General features: G+C 46.2%; 1 protein-coding gene across 1 annotated transcript; it reads right to left on the bottom strand.

The window, feature by feature from the left end:
- Nucleotides 1-10799: 10799 nt before the first annotated feature.
- Nucleotides 10800-12137, bottom strand: RXFP3 (relaxin family peptide receptor 3). Its single transcript, XM_009483986.2, has one exon. It carries the CDS (start codon nt 12135-12137, stop codon nt 10800-10802), a length of 1338 nt encoding a protein of 445 aa, XP_009482261.2.
- Between the last annotated feature and the right edge of the window lie 574 nt (nt 12138-12711).

The raw sequence follows: 12711 nt of genomic DNA, 5'->3' as shown, positions 1-12711 counted from the left end.
GCTCTTAGAAGGTCTGCATGATACAAACTGGCACCGTCACAAATACATGGTTAGATTTGAGCATAACGTGCCTCTGCAGAGATGCACCAACTTCATCCTTTTAGTATGTTTTCAAGAGTAGAGTGAGTCATTTATTCTCAGGAAAAACAATTTTGCCTTAGGTGAACTCATTAATTATAACAAGCCCATGGCAGCCTCAGCTACCTTTTCTTGTTGATGATTGTGTCTCCACTGTAGGCGCAAAACAGGGCTCAGTGTGTGGCAAACCTTACCTTTCTTCACAGGTCCTTCATATAGCCTTATGAAAAAGCCACGTTTTATGGTTCCTTTCATTTTGTGCCTCTTCATGAATCCCCCTCATGTCACACCCATGGAAGAGAAAAGCTTGGAAGACTGAGCCCCATGACTGTGCTTGAAACACTTTGCAGGTGTTGAGATGTCTGGAGCACAAGGGTCTCAACTGGGACAAAGAGGAGAAGGACAGAAAATGAAGGGTGGTTGTCTTCTCAATTCACTTTATGCCATTGTTAACTCACTAACTTCCATTAACTCAATATCTCCTGGGAGGAGAAATTTTTAATGGAAGAGCAAGGCTTCTGTGGAGTCATAAAATAGAGACAGGAGGAGGTGATCTGGTTTTATAGGACTGCAGAGATTGGAGCACCATGTAACCCCGTGCTCCAGGAGCTGAGGACATAAAGCTCAGATTCTGCTGTGAGGCTGGGAAAGGAACTTTGCAATGTTTACCTATGTCTCTGTCCATATTTTCTTTGAGGTTTAATGCCATCAGAACATTAAAATTTGAATGGTCAGTGCTATCTCTGCTCTGTTACACAAAAAGAAGGCTGGCATTGATTCAGGCCCATGGAGTGACTGTAGATCTGTAGCAACATAACAAGAATTGTGAACCTGCAGAGGGAAGAGAGTTGTGACCATCACGTATGCCAATGCTTTTATTTACAAATTTATGCAGAGAAAACTGTTTCAGGAACTCACATTATCATCTTTCTCATGATCTTGCCTTTTAAAATTCACTGCGTGCTACAGAACACAGAACAGAATAGAGTGACTATGTCTTTAGAAATCTCTCCATAAAAGCATCATATACTTGTTTCTAAGACTTCAAAATAATATCTTTCTTAATTGATCTTTGTCAAAAATAGCAAGCAGACAACCAAAAACAGCAAGCAGACAAAAAACTATGTACAATTTGAAAAACAGTGTTTAAAACAGAAAAAATTATGACAGTGCTCATTCAGAAGTCAAAAATGTATTTCAAGTGTTACAGAAAACCATCTAAAATGCTACTAACTCATGAGAAGGGATAAGAGATTTCTTTCAGCAATAGAAATACTAAAATGTTAAAAATGTTAAAGGCATTGAAGAACTGTACTGTGAACTACTAATTTAAGAGGTCCTTTTACATTAGTTCAGGACATGAGTTATCAGTATGATCAGTTATTGTACTTAATATCAGCTTTTATTGCAATGATGTCAGTGAGTTTCAAAGTTAGAAGTACCCTGGGTCTGATCTTTCTCATATGTTTTTTTTTCCATATACATAAAATCAAATAAATAAAGATCTTCTCTACATCATGTTCATGCAAATGATATGTTTGGATGCAGACAAGATGTCTTGAGATAACCAACCCCTCCTCCCTCCCCCTTTAACAGAACATGGCTGAATGAAAGGAGGCAGGAAACAGGTCTGCCATCTGATCTTTGTGACACTTTGCTTTTTCTTTCTCTTACAAATGCCTGCCACTTATTCCCATTTAACAAGCAGGCACATCATGCAAGCAAACCATTCAAGGAAGTTTTGGTTCTCTTGTTTAGAGGATGTGGAGTATTAGTAATGTCACAATTGTTTTTTTTCCAATGTTCATTCTGTCTTTCACAGTGATCTCATTAAGTTTCTTTGCCTTCCTTGAAAACAAGCAACTTAGGTGGTTTGTGGGAGACACTTTTCTTCCAGATAAACTACACAGGTCAGGATGTATCATAAATGTCTTTGCCTTGGCAGAATTCACAGCTTTAGCATTGGTGCCCATGAATCAGTAGCGTGTCAAAAGATAGGGAGAATGGCCTAAGCAGGAGATGTGGCAATGCTGACATTTGATATTTCTGAACTGTAGAGGGATTGCTTTATGGAGGAAAAGGGTGGAAATCTGCTGTAAAATATCTTCAAATGATTTTTGGCATGATGAAGCTATAAAAAATGGTCTATAAACCAAAACTTTTCCCTCTAAGTTTCCAACATTCATTTTGTATTCTGTAGCTGATCCTTCTTTGTTTATTTAAACGGCAAATGTTCGGGGCCACTTGTCCAAGACTAAACTGTGAAAAGCGATTTGTAATTCTGATGCCTTCTATGATGTATTCAGTTTCATACATTGTTCCTTTAGGTATACAAGGTGTGTTAATTGGTTTTATTTCCTAAAGTTTCTTCTTGGAAATGAACTTTTTTACCTCCACATGCATTAATATTTTACCTGTGTATTAAAGATAATGACTTCAATCATGCGGACATCAAACCAGAGAGTACTGCCTTGTGTTGCTCCAGGTAAGTATTTGCAGTATAGGGAAAACAAAATTCAGTGCTTTCCACTCTGGATTGCACAGTAGACTGAGATAAGCAGATCCTGCCTGTTATTTTCAAGGAGAGAGATCTATGACCTTTTCTAAAAAATGGACTGCTTTTTGAAAGGATAATCATGAAAGGCTGTGTCTGCTCCAAGGAGGAGAGGGAATGGGGCTGCTGTCTTTCTAAGGATCAAGTACTCTCCTTCCCGAAGGCTGGGTGCTTGGTTGCCCCCCGGTGTTCAATGACATTATAGCACTTCTCCAGGGCGTAGGAGCTCCCTGCCTTTCCTTGCATCACTTTCTAACATCAGTCTCGTCCCTCTCTGTTTCATCTCTGAAGTTTCTTTATAGTGATGCACTGCTGCAGTTCAGTTCTCTTTTTTTCGTGTGTAGACAACAAAGGAAAGTTGCTTGCTACTAGCTGCAACCCAGCTGCATAATGCCAATGAAGATACTGCCATAAGGATTTGTGGTGGTAGGAGGCCACTGAGAACATGCTTAACATCAAATCTGGCCTTCAAAACCTTCAGTGCCAATGCCAAGAGTCAATTCTGTAGTGCAGCAGTCCCCTGTTTGTTTGGCAGATTAATTTTTGTTGCATTGGTTCCTAACAGGTAAGGTCCATCGCGGGGAGGGACCGTGGTCACAGCACATAGAGAGGACAACAGGCAGCGTCAGGCTCTTTGATACATCTGTTTTCAGGGCCCATTTCAGGGCTCATTAGGTGCTGAGGAGGAGAGGAGGCAATAGCAGAACTGTGGGATCTAAGGAGCAGTATGAGGCAAAGGAAAAGGTTCTGGCACAGATGCCTTTTGTTAAAGGCTGGGAGCACTAGCCTGGAGTTGCATGGCTGGCAGATCACCATATAAGTGTGAATGTATCTCACATGATTTGTTTTTCTTGTCAACATTCAGATCTGATTTTAGTTTTTTTAAATAAAAGAAATGTCATCTTGCAATAGAATTTGATTTTTTTCAGATTCCAGGGATTTTAAGGGCTGAAGTACTTGTTTCTTTAATAAGTGCTGAAATTCCAATGTAACACCCAATCCCAATAAGTAGACCTTCAAAAAATGTATCCCAAATCTTATTAGATAGCCATAATATTGCAAAACACAGCAACAAAACAATTGTTAAAGCTATGGTTATCTCTGAGAGAGAGAAGGCACCTTATCAAAGAGTGTTGTTTTTCCCTGAACAGGAATTTTGGGGTTTGGAACATTTTACTTGGAATTACTTTATATCAAGTACACTCAAAACTCAAGATTTCAGTCTACATGTCTGAAAATGTAATCCCAAATCTGAAAGTCAAACTAAACTCTTCACTATTTAAGATCAGCTGTACAGTTCGAGCAGTTATTTAATACAGTGCTGTAGGATGCCTGTTACCTTCAGTCCAGGAGCTCATGGGTAGCCTCTCTACCTCTACATGCATTGCTGGATTTGCTTACAACTAAGAAACTGGAGTTCAGCAAGAAATGCCTTTTGATGGGCAAAAAGAATAGTATATTTCCTCTGAGCCCCCTCAGCTGTTTCAGCAGAAATAAAAAGCAGCTTAAACATTTTTAAAATCTGTTTACAACTATAAACATACAATAGATGATTTGAAATATACAGTAGGAGATGATTGGAAGGCGTAGAATTTTTAGAGGTTTTTCAGAATAAATGTCAAGCAAGACGGACATGTACTAATTCTACTGTATTGGAAAAAGACATATTCATAGCAATTTTTTTTGCCATCATAGAATCACACAGAAGCACAGAATAGTTGGTGTTGCTGCTGGAGATGACCCAGTCTGATCCCCATGCTCAGCATAGAGTTGCTAAAGCAGGCTGGTCAGGCTCAGATTCTGCGTATCTCCAAAGACGGAGACTCCACAACCTCTCTGGGCAAGCTGTTCCAGTGCTTGACCATACTCAACAAAAAAAGTGGGGTTTTTTTGTTCCACTTAAATGAAATTTATTGAATTTCAATTTGTGCCTATTGCCTATTGTCCATTCTGTGGAAAACACTGAGAAGAGTCCAGCTGCATTTTCTTTAACTCCCACCCCCATCAGGTATTTACACATATGGATAAGATCCCCCTGAGCTCCAGGCAGAACACCCCAGCTCTGTCAGCCTCCCCTCACATGGCAGATGCTCCATGCCCTACATCATAGTGGAGCTTCTCCAGTAAGTTCATCTCTCTCTTGCACTGGGGAGTGCAGAACTGGACACAGCCTCCCAAATGTGGCCTCACCAGGCTGATCAGAGGGGAAGGATCACTTTCCTTGATCTGTTAGCAACACTCTACTTAATGGAGCCCAGGATGCTGTTGGCCACCTTTGCTGCAAGGGCACGTTGCTGGCTCATGTTCAACTTGTTCACCAGGAACCCCAGGTCCTTCTCTGCAAAGCTGCTTTCCAGTCAATCGGCCCATTTCTCCAGCACATCAAGGACTCTCTGAAGGGTGACCCAACCCTATGGTGTATCACCCACTCCTCCCACTTTTGTATCATTTGTAAACATGCTGGGGTGCACTCTGCCCCATCATCCAGCTCATTAATGAAGATGTTGAACAGGGCTGGCCTCAGTATTGGTCTCTGGAGCACACCGCTGGTCACTGCCCTCCAGATGGACTTTGTGCTGCTAATCACAACCCTTTAAGCCTGGCAGTTCACCCAGTTTCAATCCAGCTCACTTTCCACTTATCTAGTCCATTCTTTATTTGTTTCTCTATGGGGATGTCATGGGAGAGAGCATCAAAACCTTACTTAAGTCAAGATAAACAACATCCACTGCTCTCCCCTCACCCACCACCAGCTTGGTCAGACGTGATGTCCCCACTGTCTTAACTCTGGGCTAATTGTTGGCAGCTATGAACTGATAGCAACTTTATTATCTCAGTTCAGGATTTGGCCTGAAAAGAAAATTGAAGGTGTTTGATTTTCAGACTTCTTGACTAAGCTGATCAGAGACCTTTTCACAACTACAGAGAGAAATAAGTAATTTTTCTGCAAGATTGCAGTTTTATCCAACATTATGTTAGATGTGACTTCTGAGTGAAAGTGGAAAGGTTCATTGAACAATGATGCTAGAATTCAGTGCTAAGTAGTTAATTTGATCATTGTGCGATGACTGTACTCATGCAGTTGGTCTGTGCAAGGAACAACACAGGTCCTTGGAGAAATAGTATCTCATTGTCCCAAGGCATGGGTGAGTGAGGGAGAGAGTTAATATCTGAGTGAGCTACCTTTATTTTGTTATTTCCCACACTGAATAGTCTGCAGTCAGTCACTTTAACTTTCTGTTAGCACTTCCCAAGCAGGTAGGTCAAGGTTTCAAAAAACTTGCACGACTAAATGGGTTGTTTCTGTCTCCAGGTGTTTTTCTGGCCCAATTTGCTCAGGCATCCTATGAGTTTGTACTTTACAGTTAAGGTTTTGGGAAGGACTCCGAGGCTATGCGCAAACATAGGCTGAGAAACCTGCATATACATGTAAGATTTGACAGAGACAGTTCTAAGGAAAATGACTCCCTGCAACCAGAGAACACATCTAAGGCATGATTACCAGCTGCACTTTAGCAAAGAAATCAGTTAACTGGTTGCCCAGTCTTTTCTTGCAGACTTTGTCTCAACTGCTGCTGCACTGACTGATACTGAGAATGTACCCGGAGGAGATTCTTATAACTGCTTAATCATGTTAAAAAGATATTTTCAATAACCCTTTCTGAATGGAGATCCAAGCCCACAATCTAATGTCCTTGAGCTGCACCGCACCCATACCTATGCCTGCTCAAGCTCAGGGATAACGATTAGATCAGAGCTTCTACGCAGGCACTCAACTGAATAATCAAGTTTTAAAGCAGACAGTCATGAATGGGAATGAAGGGGACTGGATTCTTTTTACTGCTAAAGTGAGTGCCAAAACAACTCAGAGAAAGTGAAGCAATATTTCTACTGAAGAGGGATTTCAAAGGGAAACCCGGAAATGCAGTTGAACGTTGTTATTACATTAAGAGCTTAGTTAGCTATTTGACAGGCAAAGATATTTAAAAGTCCTTAGGCAATCAAAGTCAGTGCCTAATGAGAATATGTGGGCTTTAAAGGTTCTTTCAGTTTGTCACTAGATGTCAGCCTGCACCTTCGGGTCCCTACCATTCTGTAGCAACGTGCACCTCTCTACCAGCACCCCACCAGGAATCTTCAACAGGAGGAGACCAGTCGCAGAAATCTCTTAAAGAACTCTCTTAGTATTGTTTTGTATCCTTCAGCTGTGTTTATTTTAGTCCATGAAAAAGCCATTGTTACAAATGAAGACATGAACATTTGGAGGAAACAGGAGTGGTTTTGAAGAGTGTTGCACTGATGACTTAGGAAATCCCCAGATATCCAGTAGGATTTGTTGTTGTTAACTTGTATTCTAAAAGCTGGAGCTGGAAAGACCCTCTGCGCAGGCCACACACCTGATGCTGTGTGCACACTCAGAGCAACTGCCCCTTCCTTGCAATGCCCAGGCTGGTGCTCCTGCCCACACAACACAGAGCCCAATTTCAGGCACTGATAGTTGAGATTCACAGCACATGTGAAGCAAAATTTCTCTCTGCTCATGCACAGCTAGAGCAGTGCTCTTTGGCCGTGCTGCACACATGCTGACCCACACAGCCTGAACAGACCATCTGGCCTAAACTAACATTTCACCAATTGTGGACGGGTTGTGCCTCTTTCGAACAGCAGATTCATGACCTACACCTCTTGGATCAGTGGCTTAAGAGAGAGCTGCCCTCTAAGTCCACAGTCCAGTCCCTACACACCCAAGGTATTCTCCTGTTTGGGTGATTTGCCAAATGTAACATTTTTACGTCTTTAGTGATCAGATACCTCTGAGCACGGTATCTTGCTAGTATTCCAGGCTAACTATTGGGTTGTTCTGAACATCATCTCTTTCACTGTGTTGGTTTGCTGACATAAAGTTATGTCTACTTTGACATCCAAAAAAGCACATGGGTTTTGTCATGCTGAGCACCACAGAGGATGTCTTTTAGGCAATCTGCTATCTACTGAAATTCATAGTTATGCTTTAGACATCTGGATAGCTTTTTATGTAATGTGCAAGAACATTTAAGCATCAGGATAAGGATTAAAATTCCAGCAAGCCAAGCAAGAAACTATGCTGTTCAAAAGAAAACACTAAGAAGAGAGTCTGGCTTTGAGATTCATCCCCTCTTCTTAATTTAGATACTTTCTCCTGGCCTACAGAGACACAGTTAGATCTTTCTGAACTCTAGAGTTAAGTACTCATGGCATCCTTTCCCCATGCAACAGTGTAGCTTTCTTCATCTGCTAGCACAGGTATTAGGGCTTTCTCCCAGAACATGCGAGACCCAAATGCATTTCTTGCAAATCCTTTGATGCATTAGGCTGCTGGATTTATAGGTCTAAAAAGCTCTCAGGCTCTTGCATGGCATACTGAAACTTTAACTGAACCAGGACTTGAGAGCAAGTTAATCCTTGTTCTTGGAAAGGGGAGACCTAGAATCCAGACCTGCATCCAAGTTCTCTTGTATATTTACAAGGAAAAAAAAATCTTGGCACTTCCTCTTTGGGGCTCATACCCTAACCACTATGCTGCAAAGTAGTTTCAAGGTCTTGCCTTCCCTTTGTGATCCAGCAATGGTGAACAACTCATGCAACGGGGAACAGTTTCAAGCCAGAGCATTTGAGCACATTCACAGAGTAGCCCAGAGATTCAGTCATTCCCCAGGGATGTGGAAGGGAAGAAGCTGAGTTTTCTAGGCTGTGGGCAAAAGCTCTGCCCATTATTTAGTGTTTCAGAAGGGAAGAGGAAGGAGCATAATCTGGACATGCATTAACGGTAGGACAGGAGAAGCATATCTAGACACAGATGCAAAGGGATGGGGGGAATGAGTTAAGTTTACAGACCCTGCTAACTTAGTGTGGCCTGGCACAGGGTGTTCTGTGTCGGGATGCAGAGCTGCCTCCCTCACTTAGGATACACACTGCAGCCAGTCCTCACTGAGAGATCCCCTTGAAGCACAGAGATAAATGCTACAGACTTAAGCAGATTTAGGCATGCTCAGGAACAGACCTCCAGGCACAAAAAAATTTACTAGAAAATCTTTAAGTGCCTACAGACTTCAACTGGCAGCCAAGTCAGGATTTAGGAACTTAGAGGGGCAGTTGTACAGTACTTAGATGCTCAAGTTCTTCTGTGGATATATCTGATTTCTTCAGAGTCTTTGCATCTGTATAAGTATGTCCATCAGCTGCCAGCTCACTTCTGCTGCTCTTCTCCAGGCACCTGTAGTAGAAGTCTCTTCTGCCTTGAAAAAACAGAACAGCTTCTCCTTGCAAATAGCAGAACCGTCTGAATTTTCAAACCTAAACTTTACAACAGGAGTTACCGACATGTACAGTAAATCTAACAGAGTCTGCAAAGCATAATTGCCACTAACAGCACTGCAATTTTCTCTGGACAGAAATAGCAAATTTGCCTCACATCGGTACTTAGAGGTGACAAACAGCCCTCTGCAGGAATGCCTTTTTAGCAGAATCGGGCAGATGTTGAAGTTAGGCTGCAAGAGAAGGGGCTGGAGATAGAGAGGGGGTTTGAATATTGTATTTATATATTCATCCCATATGCAGTATTGGAGATTAACAAACTTGTGTTTTGACAACAAAACCAAAATTGTTGTATTTTTCCATCTTTTAAAAGAACTATTTTTACCTTTCCATTTTAAATTATTTTTTCCTTGTAATCTCAAAAAATACTTTAAAAAGTAAATATATAACCTTACCATAAAAAGTTTCACAGCTTAAAATGGCACTTTTTTCATGCCCCTAAAAGTTAATTCCAGATCACCATCAAATTATCTCCCAGATGTTTCTCTGGAACACAGGCTGCGACAGGCATTGTCCCTGCCCTTCTCTAGGGTGCAAGAGCACTGAACTGCAGGCTCTAGGGCAGCTCACACCAGAGGAATTGAACTGGAGTTAATTGAAACACTGGCAAGTATCAGTGCAGACCCTTAACAAACATTGTAGCAGAACAAAAACCTTTGTGCTTGGTTTTAGCTGAACCCAGAAGTATCCCAGAGCAAGCAGCTTGAAGTGACTATGATTTGTTTCTTTTTCCCTTTTTTTTTTTTTTTTTTTATTTACAGTCATGCTGATTTCCTGCAGTGAAATACAAACAGTCTGAAGCACAGCAAGAACAAAGCCTGCACCCTCAGTGCCCTGGGAGGTACGCCTGCCTTGCCAACCACAGTTTGGGGCTGTGGGTTTCCCTCCCAGCAGCCTGGAGAGAGGCTGGGGAACACGATGTCAGGGGGCTCACACTCTCCCCTCCAAACCCAGGCAAAGCCACACCTCTCCATGAAGCTGCAAGTCCTGTCCTTGGGTTTCTCCTTGGCTGTCTGGGTTGCTCTGTATGCCGGCAGCAGCAGAGGGGATGGGGAGAGCTGGAAAGCAGATCCTGCACAGATCCGGAGGGGAGCACAGTGCTCCTTGTCCCCTCTGTTTCCTGGGTCCCTAAGAGAAGGGAAAGGGGCCAAGCCTGAACAAGCAGGAGCCGTGTACCCACTTGTCCTGGCTGTTCCCATCAGGGCAGGTATGAAATAGGACATAGGCTGCCTGATCCTTGTGCCCTCACTGGAGCCCGGGGAGCAGTGACCACAGCTGGGCTGGCATTATTTACAATCCCACGCAGCAGTGAGAAAGCAGCCCAGCTCACTGGCCCCACCACAAACACACACACAGGGGTGGGAGGGCTGCTGGCTCCTTGCTGCTTGCACCTCCAGGTTAGTGGGAAAAAGCTGAGGCCTCCCAGCCTCACTCCACCCCACCCAGCCCCTCTCCTCCCGATGGTCCCCTGAACATCCTGCATCCTCCCTGGATGGATTTCCGTAACCCTCCCCACGTCCTCTTCCCCAGAACAGGTACAAGCACTAAAAAGCATCTCCTAGAGATGCCCGAATCCCCAGTGCACCACCACTGCCTCCTCCTACTCCTGTTCTCCAGTCTGGGGGACATTTTCAAGATGATGATTTCCATCAACAACCTTCCGAGAGCGGACACAACCCCAAAAGAGCATCTCTCACACAGAAAGCCTCCTTTATCCATCCCTTCTGCCCTTGTCCCTACCAGGCATTCAATATCCCAGCACCACATCTTGCACAGACCCCACAGCCCCACCCCCCAGAGCCCCCTGCCCATCTCAGCAGCGCTGCTCCATGGAGCTAGCAGGCAGCAGGTCATAGCGGCTGCTGTACATCACCACCCCAGGGGGGTAGTAGGCCACCTCTGGCTGGATTGTTGCGGCAGGGGAAGCAGCAGTGACAGGCTGGACAGGCACCAAGGCGTGCAGGGCCTGCTCCTCCTGCTCGGGCTTGGTGGTGTCAGTGAAAGGGCGCATGGTGGTGAGGGAAGGTGAGGTGATCCTCCAGAGAAGGCTCTTCAGTGCCTTGCGAAACTCCCTGCGCATGAGGCAGTAGAGGATGGGATTGAGGCAGCTGTTGGAGTGTGCCAGGCACACGCTGATGGGGAAGAGGTACACTTGGGAGAGGAAGTACTCAGTACTGAAGTGCACCACGTTGAGTTTGATGAGGATGCCCCACGTTGTGAGCGCTTGGTTAGGCAGCCAGCACAAGAAGAAAGACAGCACCACGATGGATACTGACTTAGTCACTTTGGAGCGACGCTTGGTGCTGGGGCCGCTGCAGGTGCTGCCAACGTGCTTGTCACTAATGAAGCGCACCAAGAGCAAGTAGCAGAGGCTGATGATGGCCAGCGGCACCACGAAGCCCAGCAGCACCTTCTGGATGTGGTACAGACCCAGCCAGAACTGGGCATTGCTGCCTCGGCCCTCGGGGAACTTGACAAGGCAGAGCACATCATCAAAGACGGTGGCAGTGGTGGAAAAAATGGCGTGAGGCAGGGAAGCCAGGATAGCTGACAGCCAGATGAGCGCACAAAGCCACTTGACGGAGCAGCAGCCACCCAGCGGGGCACCTCGCCGCTGATTCTTCAAGGCTGAAGCCACAGAGCGGTATCGAGCCACACTCATGGCAGTGAGAAAGAAGACACTGGCATACATATTCATGGCTGTCACATACGAGACAATCTTACACATGGCCTTGCCAAAGAGCCAGTTGAAGTCCAGCGCGTTCTCCACTGCCCAGAACGGCAAGGTCAGCACAAACTGGAAGTCAGTCACTGCCAGGCTGGTCACAAAGAGGTTGATGGAGGACTTTCTCCAGCCTTGTTTGCTTTTCATCAGGTAGAGCACCAGCAGGTTGCCCACCAGCCCCAAGGCGCACACCACGGAGTACACCAGGGAGATGACAATCCGCACCACGTCGGAGCTGTCCCCCTGCATCCCGTCGGCTCGCTCCAGGTTGATGTTCTTAAAGAGCTGCAGGAAGGACATGTTGCTCCTGTTGCCCATCTGGGCGCCCTCCAGGAAACCCAGCGGCGCGTCCCAGGGTTCCCAGTCCGCTCCTTCCTTCGTGCCGGCGGCTGACGAGCAGGCACCGCGCTCGCAGGGCTCGCCCATCCCATGCTAGGGAGGGCGACGGGTCCGCGGGAGCCTTTCCCCAGACCTCCGAGCCAGCGGCAGCGGCGGGCAGCCTCTTCGGCGGGGGGGCTGCCGGAGCAGCGGCGGGGACGGGCTGCGCAGCTCGGCGGCTCTGCGCGGCTGCCGCCGGTGCCGCGGTTATATCCGCGCCGGCGGGGCCGGGGCATGCGCGGTGAGCGGCGGAGCTCTCCCCGGTGCTGAGCGCGGGCGGCCGCGCCCCCGCCCCGCCGCGCTCACGGCGGCTCCGTCCCCGCCGCTCGCCTCCGCCCCGCTCCGCCGGCCCGGCTGGGAGCCCTGCGCGCCAGCCAGCCGGGCGGTTCCCTGGGCTGAGTTTGGCAAGTGCCCGGCCCGAGGCGATGCGGTCTCCCAAAAAGTCCGCCCAGCGGGTCGGCTCCTAAGGAGAATCTCCTGCCTTTCCCTCCGGCGCCTGGGAAGCGCCGGGGGCGTCGCACCTCCGCTCAGCTGCCGGGCCAGCGCGAAACAACCCGCGCTGTCCTGCCTGAGGAGCCCCGGCACCGGCCCTGGACGTGCTTCTCCGTCCCCAAAACGGCCA

Source organism: Pelecanus crispus, chromosome Z (assembly GCF_030463565.1).
Source record: "Pelecanus crispus isolate bPelCri1 chromosome Z, bPelCri1.pri, whole genome shotgun sequence".
Classification (NCBI taxonomy): Eukaryota; Metazoa; Chordata; class Aves; order Pelecaniformes; family Pelecanidae; genus Pelecanus; species Pelecanus crispus.
This window is presented reverse-complemented; position numbering and strand designations above follow the sequence as displayed.